At 21.7% G+C, this 25,231-nt stretch overlaps 9 protein-coding genes across 9 annotated transcripts; 2 read left to right on the top strand and 7 right to left on the bottom strand.

Moving 5' to 3' along the window:
• Window positions 1-1,124: 1,124 nt before the first annotated feature.
• SRAE_2000283800 (Hypothetical protein) lies at window positions 1,125-1,688 on the bottom strand (the record flags this gene model as incomplete). Its single annotated transcript, XM_024653955.1, has 1 exon — window positions 1,125-1,688. The coding sequence occupies one exon, from the start codon at window positions 1,686-1,688 to the stop codon at window positions 1,125-1,127; it is 564 nt and encodes a 187-aa protein (XP_024507380.1).
• A 90-nt stretch (window positions 1,689-1,778) lies between these two features.
• On the bottom strand, window positions 1,779-3,275 carry SRAE_2000283900 (Potassium channel family and Potassium channel tetramerisation-type BTB domain and Potassium channel, voltage dependent, Kv family and Potassium channel, voltage dependent, Kv9 family and Ion transport domain and BTB/POZ fold domain-containing protein; the record flags this gene model as incomplete). The annotated part of the gene is made up of 2 exons (XM_024653956.1): window positions 1,779-2,596; window positions 2,642-3,275. 2 exons carry the CDS (start codon window positions 3,273-3,275, stop codon window positions 1,779-1,781), a joined length of 1,452 nt encoding a protein of 483 aa, XP_024507381.1.
• Window positions 3,276-3,711: 436 nt separating this feature from the next.
• Window positions 3,712-5,267, bottom strand: SRAE_2000284000 (Arrestin-like, N-terminal domain and Immunoglobulin E-set domain-containing protein; the record flags this gene model as incomplete). The annotated part of the gene is made up of 2 exons (XM_024653957.1): window positions 3,712-4,803; window positions 5,118-5,267. 2 exons carry the CDS (start codon window positions 5,265-5,267, stop codon window positions 3,712-3,714), a joined length of 1,242 nt encoding a protein of 413 aa, XP_024507382.1.
• A 62-nt stretch (window positions 5,268-5,329) lies between these two features.
• On the bottom strand, window positions 5,330-6,614 carry SRAE_2000284100 (Arrestin-like, N-terminal domain and Arrestin C-terminal-like domain and Arrestin, C-terminal domain and Immunoglobulin E-set domain-containing protein; the record flags this gene model as incomplete). Its single annotated transcript, XM_024653958.1, has 2 exons — window positions 5,330-6,489; window positions 6,548-6,614. The coding sequence occupies 2 exons, from the start codon at window positions 6,612-6,614 to the stop codon at window positions 5,330-5,332; spliced, it is 1,227 nt and encodes a 408-aa protein (XP_024507383.1).
• Window positions 6,615-10,636: 4,022 nt separating this feature from the next.
• SRAE_2000284200 (Gonadotropin-releasing hormone receptor) lies at window positions 10,637-12,222 on the top strand (the record flags this gene model as incomplete). The annotated part of the gene is made up of 3 exons (XM_024653959.1): window positions 10,637-10,774; window positions 10,837-11,397; window positions 11,581-12,222. The coding sequence occupies 3 exons, from the start codon at window positions 10,637-10,639 to the stop codon at window positions 12,220-12,222; spliced, it is 1,341 nt and encodes a 446-aa protein (XP_024507384.1).
• A 627-nt stretch (window positions 12,223-12,849) lies between these two features.
• On the top strand, window positions 12,850-13,726 carry SRAE_2000284300 (Ras suppressor protein 1; the record flags this gene model as incomplete). Its single annotated transcript, XM_024653960.1, has 2 exons — window positions 12,850-12,943; window positions 13,005-13,726. The coding sequence occupies 2 exons, from the start codon at window positions 12,850-12,852 to the stop codon at window positions 13,724-13,726; spliced, it is 816 nt and encodes a 271-aa protein (XP_024507385.1).
• A 367-nt stretch (window positions 13,727-14,093) lies between these two features.
• On the bottom strand, window positions 14,094-17,166 carry SRAE_2000284400 (C-type lectin domain and C-type lectin-like domain and C-type lectin fold domain-containing protein; the record flags this gene model as incomplete). The annotated part of the gene is made up of 2 exons (XM_024653961.1): window positions 14,094-17,029; window positions 17,088-17,166. The coding sequence occupies 2 exons, from the start codon at window positions 17,164-17,166 to the stop codon at window positions 14,094-14,096; spliced, it is 3,015 nt and encodes a 1,004-aa protein (XP_024507386.1).
• Window positions 17,167-19,553: 2,387 nt separating this feature from the next.
• Window positions 19,554-20,281, bottom strand: SRAE_2000284500 (Hypothetical protein; the record flags this gene model as incomplete). Its single annotated transcript, XM_024653963.1, has 2 exons — window positions 19,554-19,634; window positions 19,682-20,281. The coding sequence occupies 2 exons, from the start codon at window positions 20,279-20,281 to the stop codon at window positions 19,554-19,556; spliced, it is 681 nt and encodes a 226-aa protein (XP_024507387.1).
• Window positions 20,282-20,661: 380 nt separating this feature from the next.
• On the bottom strand, window positions 20,662-22,404 carry SRAE_2000284600 (Probable ATP-dependent RNA helicase pitchoune; the record flags this gene model as incomplete). The annotated part of the gene is made up of 2 exons (XM_024653964.1): window positions 20,662-21,996; window positions 22,036-22,404. The coding sequence occupies 2 exons, from the start codon at window positions 22,402-22,404 to the stop codon at window positions 20,662-20,664; spliced, it is 1,704 nt and encodes a 567-aa protein (XP_024507388.1).
• Between the last annotated feature and the right edge of the window lie 2,827 nt (window positions 22,405-25,231).

Here is a 25,231-nt window from a genome sequence, read left to right on the forward strand (position 1 = left end):
TAGAAATGAAAAAAAAATAATTAAATACATATCTTTAAACTGAATGCTGGAACTCAAAATTTAGTCATCATTTTTAAAATTTCTATTAAAAATTATACATAATAGAAATATTTTGATAATTTAAAAATCTTGTCTTAAATTATAAAAAGTACTTCTAGGTAAGTTTAAAAACTATTTTATAACAAGTTATCACAATACACTATTTAGTTAAGTATATACTTTTAATATATATCTTTTATAATAATGATCTGTATGATATTCTCAACATTATTATTTTATATATAATATTATTGTCTAATAGAAAAGTAACTTTTTGAAACTTAAAAAAAAATACTTTTTAAAGCTAGATTGATTTTTTTTTTATTTCTTTCAATATATTTTATTATAATAATACAAATAAAAGAATAGTTTTTTAAACTACAAATATTAATAAATAAAATAAAATGGTATGTCTTTTGATTAATATAACAAAATATTGAAGAAAGTATATTATACAATCTTAAAAACATTTTTCTTTTGTTTTTAATCTTGTTAAAATTTTATTAAGTCCACCTATCAAAGTATGATTATAAATTAAAAAACTAGTCTGTCATTCCGAATTATTTTCTTCCTTATTACAATTCTTGAATATTCTGATTTTAAACTTTATTTAAAAAAAAAATGTAAGGATACTTGTTTATAATCAAATTCTTGAACTATTATTTTATCAAGTAACTTAGTTCAGGTAATATTTTTTTATTTGTATATATTAAATAAAAATTATAAAAAGCAGTTTTTCTTGCTTTAACAGGTTTTTTAAGAATATTGACTAACATCCTTAAATATTATACCAAACTCTCATAATAAATATTCATCAAAACATCAGATGGAATTTAAATTTTAAAATACAAATAAAATATTATTAAAATCATTTTTAACTGTTATAGAAAAATAACACAAATAAATTTTAATTTTGCGTCATAAATTTTTGATGACAAAAAATAAAAAAAAATATTAAGCTTATAATAAAAAAATTTTTTTATTTGATAAATAAATTACTTGCAAAATATCTTTTCAAAGAAATGTTTTTAATTTATAATATATAAAAAAGTTAAATTTAAAAAATAATATATTAATTATTTATATTATTTTCCTACTTTACCACTATTACATATATAACTGTTAGTTGTACTACTACAAAGAGATGATCCTCCCGAAGACTCAGTCGTTGCAGAAAAAATATCAGAGTTAAAGTCTGAAGTATCTGTTGAAGTGTAGGATGTGACATTTTTTCCATTAGCACATCCACATTTACAATCACTTATTGAAGTATTTGTAAGCCTACTTCGAGAATTACTTTCACTCTGCGACGATGAGATTGAGTTAGAACTTGAGGAAAGTAATGAAGTTCCATCACTTGTAACATATCGCGTTGAATTACCTTGACAGTCACATGGATATTTTTCACATTTGTGTAATTTTCCACTACTAACACTAATTTTAAAAGTTATTACTTTTTTAGAATCTATCTTTTTTAATTTTATATCACATTCATTAATAAAACCACTATCATTTATTAAATCAATCATATCTTGAATCGTTTTTCCTAAAAACAAATCTACTTTTTTTTTTCTTTTTTCAGTTTCATTTTTATTAATAGATTGTCCTGAGGAAAGTGACGTGGAAAGTGTACTAGAATTAACAGACATTGATAAATGAAATATAAATACATAACATTTTTCTTTTTAATTATAGAAAATTTGAATATTATAATAAATTTGTTTATATTAAAAAAAAAATCATTCTTCTATGTATTTTTTGATAATTTTGTCATCCTTAATTTTTATAACATCAATAAAATTACTCACTAATATTGTTATTGGCATAGAAAATACCATAATACCAAAAATTATTGATATAGCTCCAACAACTTTACCCATAACAGTACATGGAACCATTTCTCCATAACCAGTTGTCATTGTAACAATAGCCCACCAAATTGTTATTGGTATAGATTTAAATTTAGTATTTTCAACATTTTTTTCTAGAAAATAAATTAATGTTGAGAAAAATAATATTGCTGTTAAAATAACAATAATAATCATTTCTAATTGTCTTTTTGAATCTAATAAAGTTTTTCCAAATTTAGCCATACCAGTAGAAAATCTACCAAGTTTAACAATTCTAAAAACTCTCATTACTCTTAATAATCTAACAGTTAAAACAGCCCAAGTTATTTTTCTTATATTATTTCCATCAATTCCAATAATAAAAAATAATAATTCAAAAATAAAAGGTATTATTGTTAACAAATCAATTACATTAATAAATTTTCTTATAAATTTTGTTCTTTCTGGTGATACCCATAAACGAAGAAGATATTCAAAAGTAAAAAATATAACACAAACTTTTTCAATATAATATAAAATCCAATGTTCTTCCATATCCATATCATCACTATCATCAACTAATATTGTATTACTACTAACAATATATCCAATTCCATGTTTTCCTTTACTTGAAACCATTTGCCCTTGAAGATCATCCTCTCCAAACTCTGTTTTTCTTCTTGTTTTAACTGTTTGAAATTCTTCCATACTTCCAATTATTAATGCTACTATACTAATAATAACAAACATAATACTAATCTTTTCAAACATACCCCAAAATGTTGACTTGATACCACCTTCAAATATTAAATGTAGTCGATGACGATATTGTTCAATAGATGACTCACCAAAATTTGGTGACTCTAAAGAACGCGAACGATTATGGAGTGATTCATAAAAACGATAAAATGGGCTACAGTTTTGGTCTAATTTTGTTTTTGATATATTCCAATATTCTAATTCTTGTATAAATTTATCAAAACATATATGATTTGGTACATGTAATACACCTGTTGAATAAAATTCATAAATTGGACCAAATGATAATGGATCACGTTCAAAAAAATATTCATTAGATTCCTCAAAATATAAATCACACCATTGTTTTCTTTGTTCCTCTGACATTGTACAAAATTTTCCTAATAATGTTTTTGGTCCATTTGATAATATAGAATAAACCCGAAGTTTATATGACATTCCTCCAATATTTAATTTAAGTAACTCTTTCTCAGAAATATCTTTTAAAAGAGCATTTTTTAAATATTGACTTGGTAAATGAATTGTTTCAGGAATAACTTCATCAAATGATTCTACAGATGATTTTATAATTGAAATATTACCTTTTATAACATTACTTGTTACTGATTTTTCCATTAATTCTTCCCCATCTAAATTATCTTTAATCATTTTTTTTATTCTTTCTAAAAAAAAATAATAATAAAAATATTAAAAATAAGTAAACATTTCTATGGAGATTACAATAAATTTTTAAAAATATTACTATTTAAATAATAAAAAGAATAAATTTAAAATTATTATAGATTTTATTACACCTTAAAATCTAACTGATCAATCATAATTTTAATAAATGTTATATTTACACTTTAAAAAGTATCAATAACAAATCTCTTTTCTTTTAAAATTATTCACTTTACTTTTATATGTTCTTATTTTAAGTGTGAAACAAAAATAATTTTAAACTTATATTTTTAAATTTTTATAATTTCTTACTTATTTATTTAAAAATGTAAAACAGTATACATTTCAATAAAAGAAATAATAGTTACTTAATATATAAAACTTCTTGTTTATTGCTTTTTGTTAGAAAAAAAAATATATATTTTTAACCACATATTTTTTTTCTTATTAATGGTGGAATATTTGAAGTTTTATTAGGAATATTCTTAATTGATATTGGTATGAAACATTCTGCCGGTTGAGGAAATTGTTCACCTTCTGATGGTAGTATAGTAACTACTACTAATGTTTTTGTATCAATATTACCTTTTTCAAAATTAAAATCTGGTTTAGCATTTTTAAATTCTAATGAACCTTCAAAGGCTATTTCAGTAGCTCCAGATTTAGTTATTACTTCTTGTCTTGTTTTAAGATTTTCAGTGGTAGACGATAAAAGAACACGTGTTGTATGTTTAAATTGTTCAGGCATTCCACTGTGTTCATCTTGTCTGATACCATCATAACTAGTATCTTGTTTTATTCCTATTATAAGTTTTTCAGGTTTTAATGGAGTATTATTAATTAATTTAACTTTATAATTAATAGTATCATTCATATAGTATGATTTACGTGCAAGACGAAATTCTAAAAATATCTTATTTTCTTTCTTAGGTTTATTAACATATTGAGTTATTGGAAAATCAATTTTTGTTAAAAATTCTTTTTTTAATGGAACAACATCTTTATGAGTAGCATAAGATGAAAGTATTACTTTTTTCTTAGTACTAAATCTTGGTTCTTCAATAATATCAGCATTCAATACTATATAATATTTAATCTTTCCCATCAAACCAACAACTGTAGCAGGCCATTTTTTATCAGTTTTAAATGTAAATGGCCATTTATATGAACCAGGATTAATTAATGTTTCTTTTTTCTTACCTTTATAAACTATAATTTCTTTTTTAACTAAATCTTTTGAACTTTCATATTTTTGAAATGCTTCTGTATCATAATCATTACCACAATTTATATAATTTTCTTTTTTTTTACTAAAACCAACTTTAGAAATTCCATTAAAAATAAGTGATACTTTTTCTAATTTTATTGGTTTATCAATTTTTGCCTGTACAATACCTTTAACATCCTCACCTGGATAAATACTTCTTTTAATATTACCACTTGAATCTTCATTATCCAACATAATTTCAAAGAAACACTTTGGTTCAGGTACAACCAACATTGATAACAAATAAAACTAAAATTAAAAAAGAAATTAGTTTATAAATAAATATATATAAATATTTTTTAAAATAATTATATTTAGATTAAAAATATATCATATAATATTTATTTTCTTTTATAAATTCCACAATTAAAAACTGTTAACACTTCTATAATTGTATATTTCTTTATACAATATCAAAGCATTATCAGTTAGAAATGAATAATTTAGTATTGTTAACAAAACTTTTATATATCATATTTTCACTAGTCATAAAAAGAAAAATTAATTTTTTTTCTTCATTACTACGTCATCTATCATAACATTCAGTTGAAAGTGTTACTCACATCTGATTCTTGGATACCACTGATTGAAAGAAATTTAAAATAATTTGTATAGTTTTCATTGTAGACAGTTTCAATATAAAAAGAAATTTTAGTTTTGATTTTAATGTTAACTATAAAATAAGTAACAATAATGGTATTTGAAACATTCATTCAATTATTTTTTTGTTTATTAGTAATACATAAAATATTGTAATAATATTACTATTCAAAAATTATTTTTCGTAAAAAAGACATTTTGGATGGTAGTCTTTGTCATCTAAATCTTCAAAACGTGATTTTCCAAAAAAACTTTCACAAAATTTATAGGTAGAATTAGATTTTTCAATATTTTCTTCACCAACTTCTTTACTATCTTTTTTTTTAATTATACAATTTTTATTACAATTATAAAATTGTTCATTACCATCTCTTATTGGTTCTGTTCCTATTAATATTGGTACATCAACAGCAATTGAATTTAAAAATTTATTTGAGGAAGAAAGTTTTACTTTTATATAATAATTTACTTGTATACACCAACATATATTAAATGATGGAACAATAGGAGGAATTGGTATAGATTTTATAAATGTATGTTCTGTATATGGAATAACATCAACCTCTTCTGATAAACTAACAATAACTCTTGTCTCAACTTTTTTATCTTTTTCATTACTTCTATTTTCACCTATTTGTATACCCTTTCTTTCAGCAATATATTGAACAGTCTCTAAAAGTTTAACATCAACTTTTGATATTATTTTAGTACTTTGATTATTTAAAATTATATTTATTGGTATTAATTCTCCTGGAACAAAACCAGCTTTAGCTAATTTAATATTAATATTTATTGCACCATATTTAAAACATAAAAAACCTAATTCTCTAAATATATCTTTTACTAAACCTTTTTTTGCTTTTTCACTAGCACTTAAATCCATAAAAGGAATAATTGAAAGGTAATGTTTAACATTATGATCTAATTTCCAATTTCTAACAATTTTTGCCTTAATATAATATCTAATATTTCCAACAGTACCCTCAAAACTTGGTGGTAATTCAACAGGAAGTTTAAATTCAAATGATCTTCTATGAGTTCCTGGTGACATTGTACATTCATTACATAACTGTAACTCTTCATCAATATAAATTTCCTCTGCCTCAAAAGGATATGGTTCTCTTCTTAATTGAGGATTTATTTGTTCACGACTATATCTTTGTGTTCTCGTTTCCCAGACATGCCAACTTGTTTTTGCTTTACCATGTAATGACACAGCAATAGATTTAACCTTTAATGGTTCTTTTAAAATAATCTTAAAATTTCCTTTTATTGTTTCTCCAGCACGATAACAGGAATTTGATGAGTCAACTTCAATAAAACAATCCTCAAGTCCTAAAAAAAAAAATTTATTAAATTTATATATATATTATTAATATTATAATAAAAATACCTTTGGGTGTCCCACTTAAAGGAGCTAGAAACACCTCCAAACCAACTGGTTTCATTAATAAATGCATTTCTCTTACCTAAAAAATTCTTTTACATATTAAGATATATTAAAAAATTAATTCAAAAATAGCATGTATATATTTAGTAATAAAAAAAAAAAATTTCTTATTACTATCTCTTTCATATAAATTTAAAAAAAAAAAATTTATGAAGCGTATCCTACATTAACTTTCTCAATTACAATATCTTTAAATTATCTCAAAAATTTTCCCTTTCACTGATTTTTACTTAACATTTTATTAAAAAAAAAAATCCTTTTTTGTATATAAAAATATTACAAGTAAAAAATTTTTTCAAACATTAAAATTTACAATTTTGTTCAATGAAATATAAATGTTAATGAGTTAGAAATAATTTATAAAGTTAAAAAAAAATAAATAAATATTCTTCTTATTACTCAAATAGTTAAAAAAAAAAAAACAAATAAAATTGTTATTGTAATACATGTATTTAATAATTTTAAATGAAAAAGTAATGTTTCTTTATCAAGATGATATGAATATTTTTAAAAATAAAATTGGTAAATAGAAAATTAGGATAATAGAAATTTTTAAATTTGATGAGTTTTCTTGAAATTGCCTAATAACCTACAATTACTTGTCTATTAAATATGTAAAGATAAATTTCATTGAAAAAAGACTTCATTGAAATAAGAGAAAACAAAAATATAATATATATTTTATATAAATTTATCACTAACTACCGGAAAATAGTTTTATATACAATAAATAAATACAAATAACGAAACAATTTTTTATTCCTATTTAGCTTTAGTTAATAAAAAGTAACAAATTATAAAAGTGAAAAACATATACTATTTCATTGATAAAAAGTATGAAACTATGTTTATAAAAGAAAAGTAAAATTAAAGGAAATATTTTGGATATAAATATTTGATATATATATATATATATATACTTTTTTTTTTTAAAAATAAATTTTGGTAATAAAAATAATTTTTAGAAATGTACTATCATATCTATTTATATAATATACATTTTAAGGAAATGAACTAACTATTAAATAAATTTTTATGATACATTATTTAATAACATCTATTCTAAAAATAATTTTGTATTTTTAAATAAAAATTAAGATTATATATAAATAAAAATTAATTATAATATAGTATAAACATTTTAAAATTACTAGTTAAATTACATTTATATTTATATAAACAAAGATTTTGATAATTGAAAAGAAATTAAAAAATTAAAATATAGGTATATATTTTTATACTTTTCTTTTCAAAGTTGAAGTTTTACTTAAAAAAAATTATATTTTTAGCAAAAACTTACATAAGCTTTAAATTGGATTAAATTATAACCATAAGTATTAACTTAAAAAATATTCTTCTTAAAAAGATCATAACATTTTTTTTTAAATAGAACCATTCTTCGGTTGATTGATAACAATCTATTTTAGTACTTAAAACAAGAAAATTTACACTCGAAAGATTTTACAACTTTTAAAGTTTTTTTTTTTTTTAAATTGTACAAAATTAGTAAATAATATTATTTAACTAATGATTTCATTTTTGATTAAATTTCGATTAATTATAAAAATAAGTTTACCACAAAATACATAGTATTAATTATATTTTACTACAATTAAATTTATTAATTAAATTATCTTTAAAATAAAATTTTATTAAAAATTGTACAATAATTTAAAATTAAAAAATTTGCATAAAAAATATTATTTACTTGGGAAAGAAAAAAACTTATTTTTTTTTAAAAAATGATTTAATAAATATATACATTGGTATACGTTTTCAAAATTTTTAGACAAAAAATTTTTTGTAATAAATAATAATATTCATGATATAAATATTACTTATCGTATTAGTAAAAAAAATTATTCTTTCATGCATTTGTAAAAAAAAAACTAATGACATAAAGAGTATTACACCTTTAAATTAAACATAATAACTTTTTATATTTATTAAAAAAAACATTATATTTTTTGGGTAAAAAACAAAATTTTATCAAAAACCCTTTCATTATTAATAATTCAAATAATTTTTTCCTTTTCATTTAATTTAATTCAATTAAGTAAATGTAGTCAAAAAAAAAATTTTTTTTTTTTGAAACTGTCAATAATTCCTCAAGCATTTTTTTTAAAAAACTTTCTCATCATTACTTTGAAATATATTTTTAAAATTCATTATTATATATTAATAAAACCAATATCTACGATCATAGATTTTTGATATAAAAAAAAAATAAATAAATTGAGAGAACAAAAATTGAATATATTTTTAGGATAACATTTTAATTTATTTTATTTAAGAAATCAAATAATTTTACTTTTTGTATAATTACTTTGAAAAGTATGTACTATATTAGTAATAATTACTTATTTACAATTTTTTTTAATCGCTTCATATGAAATCTTAAAAATATATTCAGGAAATTCATTTGTGGTAGATATTTTAGTTTATTTTTTGGTAAAATAAAACAAAAAAAAATTATTTTTAGATTAATTTTTCATTTTTAATTGCTATGAAAATTTGTGTTTTTGTATTACCATAATCATTAAGTTATAATTTTTAATATGATACAAGAAAAGTTTTATTTTTTTTTGTTATATATTTAACAAAACATCCATTTTATTGTTAATGAGGAAATTTTTTTTTTTTTAATATCAAAACATTTGTTTTTTTTATATAATAATTAAATAAGAAACACAAAACATTCCATTAGTAATGATATTTAAATAGATTATAAAACATGACTTTTTTAATAATTGAGAGAAATTTTTTTATTTAACCAATAATTATAAATATTATTTTTTCTAAATATTTTTAAAAAAAAAATAACATATCTGACATATATAAAATGTAAGTAAACTAACAACTTTTAATGTTGATATCTTTTAATTATCATTATGACGTAGTAAGAAGGAGAAAATATTGTACTCATTATGATTCAATTCAATTTTATTTTTTTCATTTTTAGGGATAATAAATGTAAAAAAAATTATTTTTATTATTTAGTTTGCACTTCTATATGTCATAACACTTTGATAAATAAACCTTTTTTTTATATTTAATAAATATGATAAATAATTTCATTTGGCAAAAATTTTTACATTACTTAGACCCTCAGATGTGAGATTTTTTTCCTTTATTTTGTGGATAAAATATTTCACAATTATAATATAGATAAAATTAAAAAGCTTCTCCTTATATATATTTATACAATATTCTTTAATATTTTATAAAATAAATTACCATCTCTGTTATTAAATCATATATTTGTAAGTTTTTTTTTTTCCTTTATAAAAATATAAATAACAATTTATATATTAAAAATTTATATTTATTTAGAAATTTAATAAAAAAAAATATATTTATTTTTCAATGTACTTAATAAAAATTATTTCAAAGTTATTTATTTATACTTATTCATTTTATCCTTAACAATAGATAAAGGTATACTTTTGAGACAATATATTTTTTCCTATATAAAATAATAGTGATTGTTAAATAGTTATTTATACTTATTTTAATATATCTGTCCACATACGACCCATAATTTTCTTATCCCTTTTTTTTTATTTACCAAAACTAAACTTATATTCTTAATAACAAACATTTAAATAACTATTAGTATATTTAAAAAAAACATCATGTTTTGAGACATATATATATATTATAATAACTTAAAAATTAATGCTTATATCAAAATATATTTTTTTTTTTAAATTAAATGTCTTGTTTAAATAAAAAACTTTTATTTAATCATTTTTCTTTATTATTATTATTACTAATTTTTAATTATTTTTACTCAATATGTGCTTAATTATCAATGAATTTTTATTTCCTCTGTTAAAAATTTTAAAAAGAATGTCATTAGAAGTATTATGAACTTTATACTATAAAAAAAATTACATTTCACTAATTTCTTTAGTATTTTACATATAGATTAAAATTATTATAAATGTACTTTTTTATAGTTTGTTTTCTTGAAGAATATTTGTTGAAATTACAAGTTTTTTTTTTCTTTTTACAATTTAAATTTTATCAATGATTGACAATATAAATTTTAATTCATCTTACTTGGATGTTCCACCAAAACCAATCACATCAGATTTTGTTGAATTAGGCTACCTAGTTATGTTGTTTATGATTGGTGGTCCACTCAATCTTGCTGCATATACACAGGTTAAAATAATTTTTTTTTTAATTATTAATAAATTTTATTTTTTTTTTAAATTTTTATTTAGAATTTTGAAAGAACAACAACCACCCGTCTTGATATACTTAAAAGGCATTTAAATTATTCAGATCTCCTTGTATTATTCATTTATGTACCATCACGTGTTTGTTGGTTGGTTACATATGATTGGCGTGGTGGAGATTTTTTATGTAAAATGATAAAATTTCTTCATACTTTTGTTTTTCAAATATCATCTAATGTTATTGTTGTTATTGGAATTGATAGACTTCTCTCTGTGACATCTCATACAAATTTATCTTCAAAGGGTGGCTTAAAGAGAACAAGAAAAATGTTGGCATTTGCTTGGATTATTGCTATATTGTTGTCTTCTCCTCAATTTACATTTTGGAAAAATTATATGGCATTTCAAAAGTATCATTGGTCACAATGTTTAACTATTTGGCAGATTCGGGAAAATGAACTTTTTCTTCATCTTCAAGAAAATATAACATTTTCTGTTGGTGACTTTAAATTAGAAAAAGAGTATAGAGAACTTAAAAACAGTGAAAGTATTTATTTAATTCTCCATGTTTTATGTATTTTTTGGATACCAGCAGCAATAATTTGTGTATGTTTAAAAAAAGTTATAATATGTTAAAAAAAAATATCAAAAATTATTTAAGAAATATTTTGATAAGTATATAAATAAAAGCATTTCAATAGCTTAAGGATAAATAATATTTTGAAATATTGTTAAAAAAAAATATTTTTTATACATCAAACTTCTATAACAATAATTAATTTTTTTTAGATGTGTTATATAATTGTTTCTAGTTGGGTTTACTTTAACTCAAAACCATCATCTACACCATTTCAAGATCCAGAAGGTAATAAAACACAGACAACTTATCCACAATCAGGAGGTACAAATTCAACTGACATTCAACAACCATTTATTAATTTACCATTAAAAGGCAAAACATCAACAACTATTGAGAGTGGGAAACAAACACTTATAACAACATATTCATTATCCTCAACAGCAAATAAATCTTTAAAAAAAGAAGTTAAAAGACCTCTTAGAAAAGGAAAATATTGTTTGACGGAAAGTCTTTCAGATTCACAACTTTTTTCAAAAAATCCAGATGTTGGTAAGACTATCTTTAATTCAACAACATATTATGCAAAAATAACAAGATCAAAAGCTATCAAAGTTAGTTTTCTTCTTATAACAGCATACTTTATATGTTGGTTACCATATAATGTTATGAGTATTGTAAGATATCTTTTTCCTAATATATTTGAAGAAACATCAAAAAAATTACATTTTCTTCATGGATTTATTGTTTTTAATTCTGTTATTAATCCATTTATCTATGGTCTTTTTAATATTGGTCCAATGGGTCATATAAAAAGTAGTAGGAAAAATAAAAACCTACAATTTAATATATAAGTATATGATATATGTTTTTTAAGATATCTTAACAATTACTTTTTATAGTAACATTATTAACAATACATTAATGATCTTTCTATTTTTTTATTTTTCCATAAAACTAAACAAAAATTATACTTCAATATAGTATTATCTTTATTATATTAAAAATTGTTTTATCTAAAAATAAAAATTATTCTATCTTTACACCCACAAACATATATTTCTTTTCTTAATCAACATAAAACTATCATCTATAAACTATAAATTGTACATCTTTTGCCACAATCGCCAACTGTTTCTCAAAACAAATAGTATTAAATGACACTCATTCAAATAATAATTTTATCTATGTTCTCTCGCTAGCAACATTTTTTAAATCAGATATATATACTAAAGTAATAATATTTATAAGAAATCTTTTTATCTTTCTTAACTTTAAAAATAACACAATCATTATATTTTAATATTACAATTTGTATTTTCCTCCTAATAACATCTATTGATTGGTTTGATTAAACTTCACCAAGAATTGTGTATACATTCTAATAATAAAATTATCCAAGAATATATTTTATTTTTAATTGATTGATTCATTTTTATATTAATATATATTGTTTTTAAATATAAATTAATTTTATAAAAATGGGAAAAATTGAAAGATATAATGATGGTGATGGAGAAATTGTAGAGTGTGTTGATCGTGGTATAACATCTTTTTATGAAATAAATATTAATTGTAAGTTATAAAAAAAAAAAAACTATTTCATATAATTATTTTTTTTTTTAACTAATTATAGTGTCAACTGATAATATTACTAGATTAACATTATCACATAACAAGTTATCATCAATACCTCCTGAGATATGTGAACTAACATCATTAGTTGAATTAAATCTTTGGAATAATCAAATTAAAGAATTACCATATCAATTAAGTACTTTACCAAATTTAAAATTATTAAATGTTGGAATGAATAAATTAGATAAACTTCCTAAAGGATTTGGTAGTTTTCCATCATTAGAAATTCTTGATTTGACATATAACAATTTATCTGGAACATCATTACCAGGAAATTTCTTTTTTATGAAAAGTTTACGTGCCTTGTACATTGGGGATAATGATTTTGAGACATTTCCAGCAGACATCTGTGAATTAACTAATCTTCAGGTACTTTGCCTTCGTGAAAATGATCTTGTTGAGTTACCACCACAAATAGCCCAACTTAGAAAGTTAAAAGAACTTCATATTCAGGGTAACCGTCTTCAAGTTATTCCTCCAGAAATTGGAACATTAGATTTACTTGGAGAGAAACGTGTTCTTAGGGTTGAGTCAAATCCATGGATAGAATCTATCCGAAATGCTTTAGTCGCTGGAGGAAACAAAGGTTTCATGACATATATTAATTCTGAAAATTATAGACAATTTTACTCAACACAACTTAGCACACTTGGTGGTTTCCCACCAAAACACAATAAAGATAAGAAGATTAGTAGAGTGGGAGCTATCAAGGCATGCTAAAAGTTACATAATAAATTTCTGATAAGTCGTTTAAAATTATGATATGTTTTAAATAATAAAAATGCTAATTTGTAATATTTTTGTTAAATGTAAAATGTAATTTCATTTTTTTTTACTATATATATAAATGATTTTTGACATACATTGAAATAATTTTATTTAAATTTTGTATTTTAAAATAAAAATAATATTATCTCATTTAATATTAAAATTATTAGTATTAAAAAGTTTTAGTTACATTATCAATAGTAAGAAAATTAATTTTTGTCTTGCTTATTGTATCAAATAATATAGAGTCAAATGCTAAAAATAAAAAAAAAGTACAGTAGTTCAAAAATTAATATAGCAAAATATATATCATTCATAATTATGAATCATTTTCTAAAATACTATAATTTACAGTTTGTAAAATTTGTTGGTTTTTCAAATTATCTTGACGTAATTTTAGGTAATATAATATACCACCAACACTTAATGTTAAAATTAAGAGAATTAAAAAGGAAAGAAAAATTGATTTAATATTATCTTTGTGATTTTCAATAGTTTTTTTGGCTTCTTTTTTATCTTCTTCTTTATTGTCATTCTTAACATTTTTCTTATTATCATCCTCTAATAATTTCTTTTCATCTGGATTATCTGTAGTTTGATTATCTTTTTCACTACTATCTGGAATAGGTTCTATTTCATTGATATCAACTACATCTACACTACAAACATAATTGTAATCACGTTTACAAAAATCTGAAGCCCAGGCATAACCTTTAGATAGAAGAAGAACTGTACATCTTGTATCAAGATTATGAGATAATTTCCATGAATCTCGTTTATAAGGTTCATTTTTATCCCAATTGAAAAAATTTATTGGTGATCCATCAATCCATGCAAATTTTCCATATTTTAAGCGAATCAAACCAATGTATAGGCGATCATTAACATTTTTATTTGAATGAACAAATTCTGTAAATATTTGAAAGTCTTCTTTTGTAGGAAATGAAGCTAAAGTAGCATTATAATGAAGATAACATTTATGATTATTATCAGTTAATGAAAATCTTTTATAACTATTCTCCTCAACATAATAACATTTTGTTTTCCCAAGAATCCAATTTTCTTTTCCTGCAGGACATTTTACCTTAATCTCTGTATTTTTCTTTTTTTTATATCCAATTTTACAAATAGTTTCATGTTCATCATAACAACTAGTCATATACCAACGTGGTCCTTCATCCTCAAGTTTTGTTATTACACAATTTCCTTTATGTAAATTTGGTTCATCTGGACCCCAGATTCCCATTTTTATTCTACCACCATCATGTCTAACAAATCCTTTTTCTTTTGAATATTGAATACCAATCCAAAATGAATCATAATTATTCATATCTGAATGTATAGTTAAATAAGCCCATTCAAAAGAATTTTCTGGTACAGGAAGATATCCTACTTTTTTTTCATCATTATTTAATTTTTGATAAGGTTCTAAATCTAAAATTTCACCACATAAATGACTAGCTTCTTTAAATTTTATTTTAGTACTTAACTTTTTATTATTTTTTAAGTAACAAAAACTAATATCTTCATCTTTCATTGTATGACATAAAGGTTGTTCAGAATTTTCATTTTCTGTTTTTGAATCATAATCTTTTGTAGCATATCTCTCACAAATATATCCTAATTTTGTATTACTACAATCTCTTTTTGTTCTTATTTCAATATTTGTATTTGTTTTTGATATAAATGAAATATTTAAATGTTTTAATGGAATTACATTCCAAAATCCTTCATGATTTGATGCATCAAATGATACACAACCATCTTCATGAAAACCATATGAATTTTCATTTGTAAAATAAAATGATCCACCACTTGATCTATAAATTTTATTAATTGGACTAAATTTGGTGTATTTGACGGATTCTTGATCTAACCATTTTAAACTACCTTTAGTAACAGACATTCCAATCCATACATCTTCTTGAAGATTATGAAGAATAGACAAAACCATATTTTGTTCATACTCATCAACAATACTTACTAAAGTCATATCTCTTGATCTACAATCATCATCTGCATCATGAAAATTTTTTTTATCCTCTTTATTAACTCCCAATAAAATATAACACATTCCATTATAATATTTTTCACCTTTATTACATCCTTTATTATCAAAAGAATGTTCAAATTTTTTTGAATTAACCTGAAAAATACTTGTATTATATCCATATCCAGGTTTTTCACAAATAAAACTATTTTGAGAATCACATCTCATTCGATGCCAACCATATTTTGTGGTATTAGAAATTTTTTTTATTATAAAACAATTACCATCATTATGTTCATTTTCTTCTTTAATGGTATTAAATGAAGCAAATCTACCTAGGTAATTTAATGGTGAATCATCTGACCATTCTAATGATTTTTCAGCATTTTTTCTATTTAATCCTATCCAAAATCCTGTTGTCATAAAATTATAAACTTTTTCTGCTTCTTTAATAATTGCCTGAACATGACTTTCTTCTATATTAGAATGAAATGAAGCTAAGTCACCATTTAAATAAGTGGAACAAATATCTCTAGAATGATCCCAATCAACTGGTTGCCTAACAACACCATAACATTTTATTCCTTCATCTTTTATTTTTATTGGACACCAAAATATATTTAAACCACATGGATATTTTTTTGACATTGAAAAAATCTCATTATAATCTGAATTATAATAATCATTACTTGAAGTATATAGAGAATTTTCTTCATGTTTTTTATCAATATCTTCAACATCTTTTACACATATGGTCATTTTTTCTTTTGTACATCTTTCTAACATAAAATATGGTTCATTAAGTTCATTTTTAAGTCCTGTTCCTGATAAATATAAGACAAGGCAAACATTTTCTTTATTTGTAATACTGTTGTCATTTGAATCTTCATAAATATTAATATCAATTATTTTTTTTCTATCTTTAAAATATAAATAACTTCCATTAACATAACGAAGTATAGGACTTTCTTCATTATACATTCCTGGACATGTCTGCCCAGCACCATACCATATACCATACTTTGAAATATTGTCAAATAAAGTTGATGTTTTATAATTAACTTTGTTATATCTTTTAATTATTTTATTAACCATCAAAACATCATCTTTATTTTCAAAAGTTATTATTTTTCCTCCTGATGAAGAACAGGAAAGAAAAGATGACACCCAAGTTTTTGTAAATAAATAATTAATATTAATACATTTATCAAAACTATCTTTATCATTATCTCTTAATGGTACATATCCATTAGTACAAATTTTTTCTAAAAAAAAAATTAAAAAAAAAATATTTATAAAGTATTAAAAAGTTTTTATACTTACTATTTTCAGTATTACTTCCATAACAACAATATACAAAAAAAAATATTATATTAAAAAAATAAAGATAATTTTTGTACATCACTATTGTATGTTCAATTGATTTGAGTACACTATGTTAGAAATGTTAAAGGTTTGGCCATCATCATATGTTATCAACATACTTTTTATCTTATCAAAAAAATATATTAAAAAAAAAGACCATTTGTATGAAAATTATATTTATTTTTTTTAGGTAATTTGATAATCTTATCATGTTATTACATTAAATAAAATATAATCATTTTTTTTTCTTAATAAAAAATAAATAATTAGTTAAGTATTTAACTAGGTGAGAGAGTAGAAAAAACTATAACTTTTAAAGTGTTGTAATTTTTAAATCATAAATAATATTATATTTAATTTTTATAATACTAGTTGTTTACTCTTAAAAAAAATTACATAACAACAAATAAATATTTAAATTTCTTTTTTTTTTAAAAAAAACTTGTTTGCATGAATAAATTATAATAAGTAATTATAAGATTAAAAATAATGATAAAATATTTATTCAATAATATTTTTTCATTTTTTTTAGATTACTAAATGAGACAACAAAATTTGTAAAATCAAATTGTATATGGAAAATGTTATACTTTTGTGATAAAATATCTATACTTCAATATTACTTATCATACTTTTCTATTTAAATCTTTTAAATGACACTCACTAAAAGTATACTCATTATGAGAATAATTTCATATCATCTTCAATAGTTTTTTTTGGAAATAAAAAAAATATTATTTTGAAATTTGATAATAAAATTTTACTCATCTGATAACTTTGAAAAAAATGAATTTTTAATATTTTTATGATTATATCAATACTAAAACTTTAAGAATTATAATAAGTCATTATACTAAGTAAAAGTTTAAATTATTTTTTGAAAAAAAAATACAACTTCTATAATACAATTGAAAATTATAAAATTAAAATGGTTTAATTTTAGAGTTACTGATGTACTAGAAATTTTTTTTAATAAAAATGTGACAAAAAAACAACTTTTTTTGGAATTTAAATATGCCACTATAGTCATTCGAAAGCTCTTGAAATGAGATGAATTTTGAATATAATCAACAATATTCTAAAATTGAAATTTCCGGAGTTATAAGGATTCAAAGTTGAGGGGCGAAATTGTGGAATATTTTTTTTAAATCTCGATTTTTATGATAATATTGTCAATTTTAAAAATAAATACTTTATTCTAAATCAATTTTTTACGAGAAATTTATTAAGCCTATTCACATCTTTATAGGACTTCTAAAAATGAAGTTATGATAAGAAATATGTTAAAAAAAAAGTTTTAAGAATTTAGTGATAACTCAAGTTAATGAAGTCACAAAACCATGAAACTAAATGCGCTGTGCTTCTTTCGTTATTTAAGGTATAGCTTATGTTGAAAAGATTTTTAAATTTTCAACCGTTCTTGAAATACTATGCTTGATGCTTTTTCGCGCTTAATCCATTGTCACCATTTTTTATATCTCAATTGGCTTTAACGATATAAAAATGGTTTTAAATTAGATTCTACATGAAATTTAAATAATAGTTGAATCCTAAAATTTGATTATAAATTTTTCTATTTTAAAGTTAGATACAACAAAAAAGGAAAATGTTTTCTAATTATACATTTTTTTTGATTTTTTATATCTCAGATGAAACTTATAACATTGTAATTAAACTAGTGTTAAATAATTTATTTTAAAAAGGTTAGTCTAGAATAAATAATTACTATAGTGATATCTCTATGTTTTTCAAAGATTCAAAATTTGATCAAATTTTTATAAGTTTGATGCATTCTTTTTTTAGTTAAATATTTTAACGGTAAACTTCTGATAAAATGGTATAGTTCTGTTTAAAAATACAATATTAGATGAAAATAAAAAGTTAATAATCACTTTAAGATATGGTAAAATTTATCATGATTAATTTGGTTATCTTTATAAATACATAGAAGTCTTTTGTAACATTTGCTTTTTTAATCATCAAATTATTGGTAAAAGAGTAGTAGCTTAGTTTAGAAAGAATATAAATTATAAAGTTAATTTTTAAACACAACTTTCCCCACTTACTCTTGTAGTCGTTGTTGATGATCACCAAAGTAAGAAAGATGAAGTTTTTGTTTAAGATAACTTTAAACACTGGGATCATCATGTAAATTAAAATTTTTCAAACTATTTAGGATTAAAATTTTTAAACGTTTGTATAACAAATATATAAAAAAAAAATAATTTTATTTCTATATCAAAATGAATTAATTAAATGTGATAACATTTTTGCAAAAAAAAAACCATTTACCTAAAAAAAGTCAATTGAATTAATATTTTTTTTATTGTTGTATTAGAATTAGTTAATTTTAAACCTTTTAATATAAAAAAGTAGATACATTTTATGGTAATTAATGACATTTAATGATCTTAAGGATCATATTTATGGACCTTTTTTCTGTCTCTCAGTGGATACCTTCTTTTCATCATCTCTTGTTTCTCCCTTATTTTTAAAATGATTTCTCTATAAATTTCTGGTATCTCAATGTTTCGTGTCCTCCTTTGCCTTACCGATTTGATTGACTCGACTGTTATGTTTGATTGAGAATGTAATGTTGAATTTTTTTTAGAGATCCTTCCTCTTCTGACTTTTCTTATTTTTTTTTCCGTATTATTTAAATTTTTTTTACTTCTTTCGTTTATAAGATCTTTTGACTTCGGAAATTTCACTGACGATCTTAAAGAATTTTTTTTAATACGCTTTGTAATTGATGTTAAATTTGTTAATTTTGGTTTTAAATTGTTTAAATCTTTTTTCTCATACAAATGTGGCACAGTCGAATGTGAACTTTTGTCTGAGCTATTTGTTTCATTTGAAATATCATATGTAATGTTATTATTTATATCAGTAATCATTTTATTATCTTTTTTTGTTAGTAACTTATTAGTGTCCTTTTTCTCATTCACTATACAACTATCTGTACTTTCTTCGACTATTGTTCCTTGTTGTTCTAAAAATGAAATTCTCCTTCCAGTATCTTTTTTATTTAAACTTCTTTTTTTTCTTTTTACCGTATATAAATCTGTAGACGGTTTCTTAGTTAATGAGCCATGGCGTATTTTGTTATTGGTTATCTGATTTGAAAGTTTATTTAAGTTTCTTTTATCCATACTTATAATGTTAGGAGGCCCTATGTTCATTTTTGTCATGAACAATAACGTAGAATGGAAAAATAGTTAGTTATTTTAAAATACAATACTGAACCAAAATAAATGATCATTATATTATAAAAAAATTTGAATTTTTTAATTGTTATATTAGTTTTTATTAAAAATAAGACAAAATAATTAAAAAAATTCTTAATTTACTAAAATTATTTAATGTATATTAGTATAAAATTTACATTATCTAATATTTAAATTTTTTAAAATTACATTATTTTTTTTTTGTGGAAAAGAAAAAATAAATCACACGTGTATTAGAAATATTCCAATTTATTACAACAAAAATTAAATAAAAGAAAACTTAACAAAAATTATACATCCATTCTTTAGTATCTTTTTCCACCACCAAAAGCAGTTTTATGTTTTTTCAAATAACCACCTCCACTTGGTTTTTCACGTTGTTTGCCACTTTTGTTGGTAATTGGAAGATCGACATATGGTGGTGCCGAGAATCCAAATGATTTAGATACTTTAAGTAAATCTAATGTATGAATATCAAATATTTGTTTTAAAGAGTGAGAATCATATGCTCTTATGTATCCTTTGTATGCTTCTTTAGCACTTTTATTTAAATAATAATTTTCATTAATCAATTTCTCCAATTGTAATTGAATGTTAGCAACTTTATTCCAGGAAAATTCAAACTCGTTTAATGTTACTTTTGAAGCTTTAAGATATCTTAAGAAGCCAAGTTCTTCTGGTCTTAGAATTAATAATGCATGTCCCGTACCAGAATCACCTCTTGCTGTACGCCCAACACGATGAATGTATTCCCTTGGATCATCTGGAGGATCAAATTGAACAATCCAATCAACTGATGGAATATCAAGACCACGTGCCGCGACATCTGTACATAGTAAAATTCCTGAAGAAGCCTCACAAAATGAGAAAAATGTTGCAGTTCTCTTTTGTTGTTTTTGTTTTCCATGAATAGATTGAACTGATATATCAATATAATTTAACAATTCTGCATGATACTTAACTGAGGCACATGAAGAAAAGAAAACCATAACTTTCTTGTTTCGATTTTTTTTCAAAAAAGTAAATAATAACAAAAAACGTTTTTCAGAAGGAGCAACAACATATCCTTGTTCTAATCCTTCAACAGTAGCATGTTCCTCCCAATACATTTGTTCTTCTAAACCAACTTTAATTGGATTTGAATGTAAAGCTTCTTTGACAAGCTCATCAACTTTAGAAGAATGTGTAGCTGAAAATAACATTGTTTGTCTTTTTCTTGGAAGCATTTTTATAATTGAATGCATTTCAATTTCAAAACCAATATCTAATATACGATCAGCTTCATCAATTATAAGTGCCTTCAAATTTTTATAATGAAAATCTTTTGTATTTCTTAAATGATCTAATAATCGCCCTGGTGTAGCTACCAAGATATTAACTCCTTTCTCAAGTTTTTGTGCTTCAGTTGTTCTGTTTGAACCACCCATTACTAATCCATGAGATAAACTTGAATTGTTTTCTAGAAGTTCTGTTAATACACCATAAGTTTGTAAAGATAATTCACGTGTTGGAGAAATTATAATAACACCTGTACCATTGTATGGTTTCCAATCAAGTTTATGAAGTAATTCAATTGCAGGTACCAAAAAAGCAAGTGTTTTTCCAGAACCTGTTTTTGCTGATCCAAGTACATCTTTTCCCTATAAAAAAATATTGTAACAATGGTAAAATAAACTTACTTCAAGAAGTGGTGGAATTGTTTGTGCTTGTATATGTGTCATTTTGTCAAATCCCATAACTTCAATTTGTTTTAGTAACTTTTCATTAACAGAATCTTTTAATGAACTAAATTTAACATCTGTTAATATACTTTTTTTAGTAGATGTTACTTTACTCTCGTTAACCGAAGTTTCATTTTTATCTTCACCATCTTTGTCATTAATTTTCTCATCTAATGATGGCACTTTTTCTAATGATTGAGGTTTTTCATTATCACTATCAGAATCTTCTGATGAAGTAGCGTGTTTCTCCTCTACAACTTTTTTCTTTTTTTTAGATAACTTAAATTTATTAAGTTTTCTTTTCAAAACTTTTTTCTCTACATTCATTATTGTAGTTCTGGAAATAAAAAAATTATTAATCAATAGAATAATACTAAAAATATATATAATGATTCAAATTAGAAAACTCTTAATTTCACAATATCTTCCGTTGAAAGACAATGGTAAAAAGAAAATGACAATTCAAAGTTAAGATTGACAAATAAAATAGATAATGAAAATATTCCACACTATAAATAGTTTCCCAATTAATTTGGAAGGATGTCGTTGTAAGAAGAAAATATAAAAGCGTGTTAAAAAAGAACAAATTGTTTACATTAAATTAAGTACAACTTTTATCTTTATTTATTTATGAATTTAAACAAATAATTTTTTAAACAATAATAATTAACACTATATTTAATAATTTTCACCTATTATTTTTTTATTCCTTCCAGTTGTATTTATTAATTCAAAGAAATTTTACAAGTTTAATAACTTTAATATTTATTTTATTAATTTAGATAAAAAAATAAATGTTAATTTATACTTTTTTATTGTCAATAAATGAAATTTCATGTGGCAAGTCAATTAAAAATGACAATAAAATCATTTTAATCGTTTTTTAATTTTCTTCTTAATTTCAAAAAAAAAACTTTTTTCACCAATAAGATAATCTTTTTTAAATAAGTCCTACCTTTGTTAATATTTCATTTAATTTATTCATCTAAATTTAAATGAAATAGATGATAAATCAAAGATAGAAATGAATTAAAATAAAAAAAAAACAACAAACTTTTATTATAATTTATTGGTAATTAAAATAAAATCTCTTTTTACACATATAATTTTTTTTATAACAGATTATTTATCTTAAAACTTCTCATAAATAATAGTTGTAAAAAGATTTTATATAAAACTTTTCATAAGTATATATGATCTTCGAAGGATATATTCATCGCCAAAACATGTCATAGATATTAAATTTGATAAACTGTATAAAGGTATTATTATAGTTTGAAAAGTTAAGTGAGATAAAAAAATTACTCTATTAATATGAAAATTATCAAGTATTAAGAGATAAAAAAATTAATTGATAGTTAACATAAGATTTTATTTCATGGTCATATTAATAACATTTAAAAGTTTATATAAGTAATATATAATTGTTTAACTGTTATTATTAGTAAAAATTATCACAAAATCTTTATCTTCTTTCATCTTTTAAATTTATCTAAATAATATTTATTATCATATCCAATGACCCAAACATATGGAGACTATATTTGGTGTTTATTAATATGTGAAAATTTATTCTTCTTTATCAAAAGAGATGAGCCGCTAATTTGAAAAATGATTTACGATACCTCTCTCTTGTTGAATAAATTGAAACATGAACTATGACTCAAAAGTAGTTACAAGTTAGTATATGATTAAAGGCTGTCATGGAGAATAACATTTATTATAATACTCTTATTAATGACAACCCTTCTTGAAGATATTAATCAATTTACACAAGGTTCTCCTTTTATTATTTGAATCAATATAAATAATAAAAAATATAATATATTTTAATAACAGTTTTATTTCATTTTCTTATAATAATAATGATGAATATCATACATTTATCTTTTTTTTTTCTATTACTTTTTACTAATGATTGATTAATAAATATTAATTTTTGTTGATCCATTTAACAATAACATTAAAAATGTATCTTTTCAGTTATATTTATAAAAAAAAGAACTTTTTTTATTAATCATTTATATTAATTGTCCTTTCATTAATTTTGGAGACGGTATGTCTTGATGAGGAAAAAATAAAAGACATGAAATTAATTATTTTCATTATTTCATCTTTTTTATAGTTATTTTATAATATTTATTTCATTGTTGCTTTATCAGATATCTTCTTCATTTTTATTGTTTTTTTTTTTATTTTTCTTTGATTATACTATAAAATTATTATTATTTTTTGTAACTTTATAACATAAAGTGTTGGATAATTTTATTGCGCAATTTACCACCTTTTACTATTTTTTTTTTTTGATCTTATACCGAACATCTATTAAGATTAGCCGGCTTAGGTAAAGTTAATGAGTGAAGTGTCCACTTTTTTTTAGAAAAATTTTTTTTATTATTCCTACCTGCTGAGAGTACATGAATCACCTTTTCCTACCAGGTGAAAAAAAAAAGATAATTACATTTAAACTTGTTGAAAAATAAGTTTAAAAGAAACAATATAAAAGTTGATTTCTTCAAGTATCATAATACTTATTCTTTGATTTAAAAATAAAAACATATCTTAATTTATGTTAAAAAGATAAAGACAATTTAAATTAAATATATATTATAACGTTTTACATTTTAAAATATCATTTAATGCTTTATCTACTGTTTTGTACTTCCGTAATCGGTAATTGTTGCTTACTTTAAGTTAAATTATGTAAAATAGAGAGATAAAATTATATGTTATAAACAGCTCTTTATTTATAAATGTTTATCATACATTATGTCTTATTTATTTCTTTGTTTTAAATAATACTTTTATAAAATAAAACAATTTATTATATATTGTTTAGTTTAATTGACTTAGTCATATCTCATGAATAAACCTCACTCTCAGATGACTAATTTTTTAAAAACATTTTCTAGCCATCTTCATATAAATAATATATATATTTTTATATTATATATAAAATCATGCCCTATTTCCTGAGTAAAATTCTGATGATTATCTTTTAACAACTAAACAAATGTTACTTTACTATTATTATTTATATATAAATAATTTTATTTTTTCTTCTGTAGATCCTATTTCATAGGTCACCTAAATCATGCTATTACGTCTTCCTATAAACCCTATAATTAATGGCGTAATGTAAGTTTTTTTTTTT

The sequence above is a fragment of the Strongyloides ratti genome (genome assembly GCF_001040885.1).
Source record: "Strongyloides ratti genome assembly S_ratti_ED321, chromosome : 2".
Classification (NCBI taxonomy): Eukaryota; Metazoa; Nematoda; class Chromadorea; order Rhabditida; family Strongyloididae; genus Strongyloides; species Strongyloides ratti.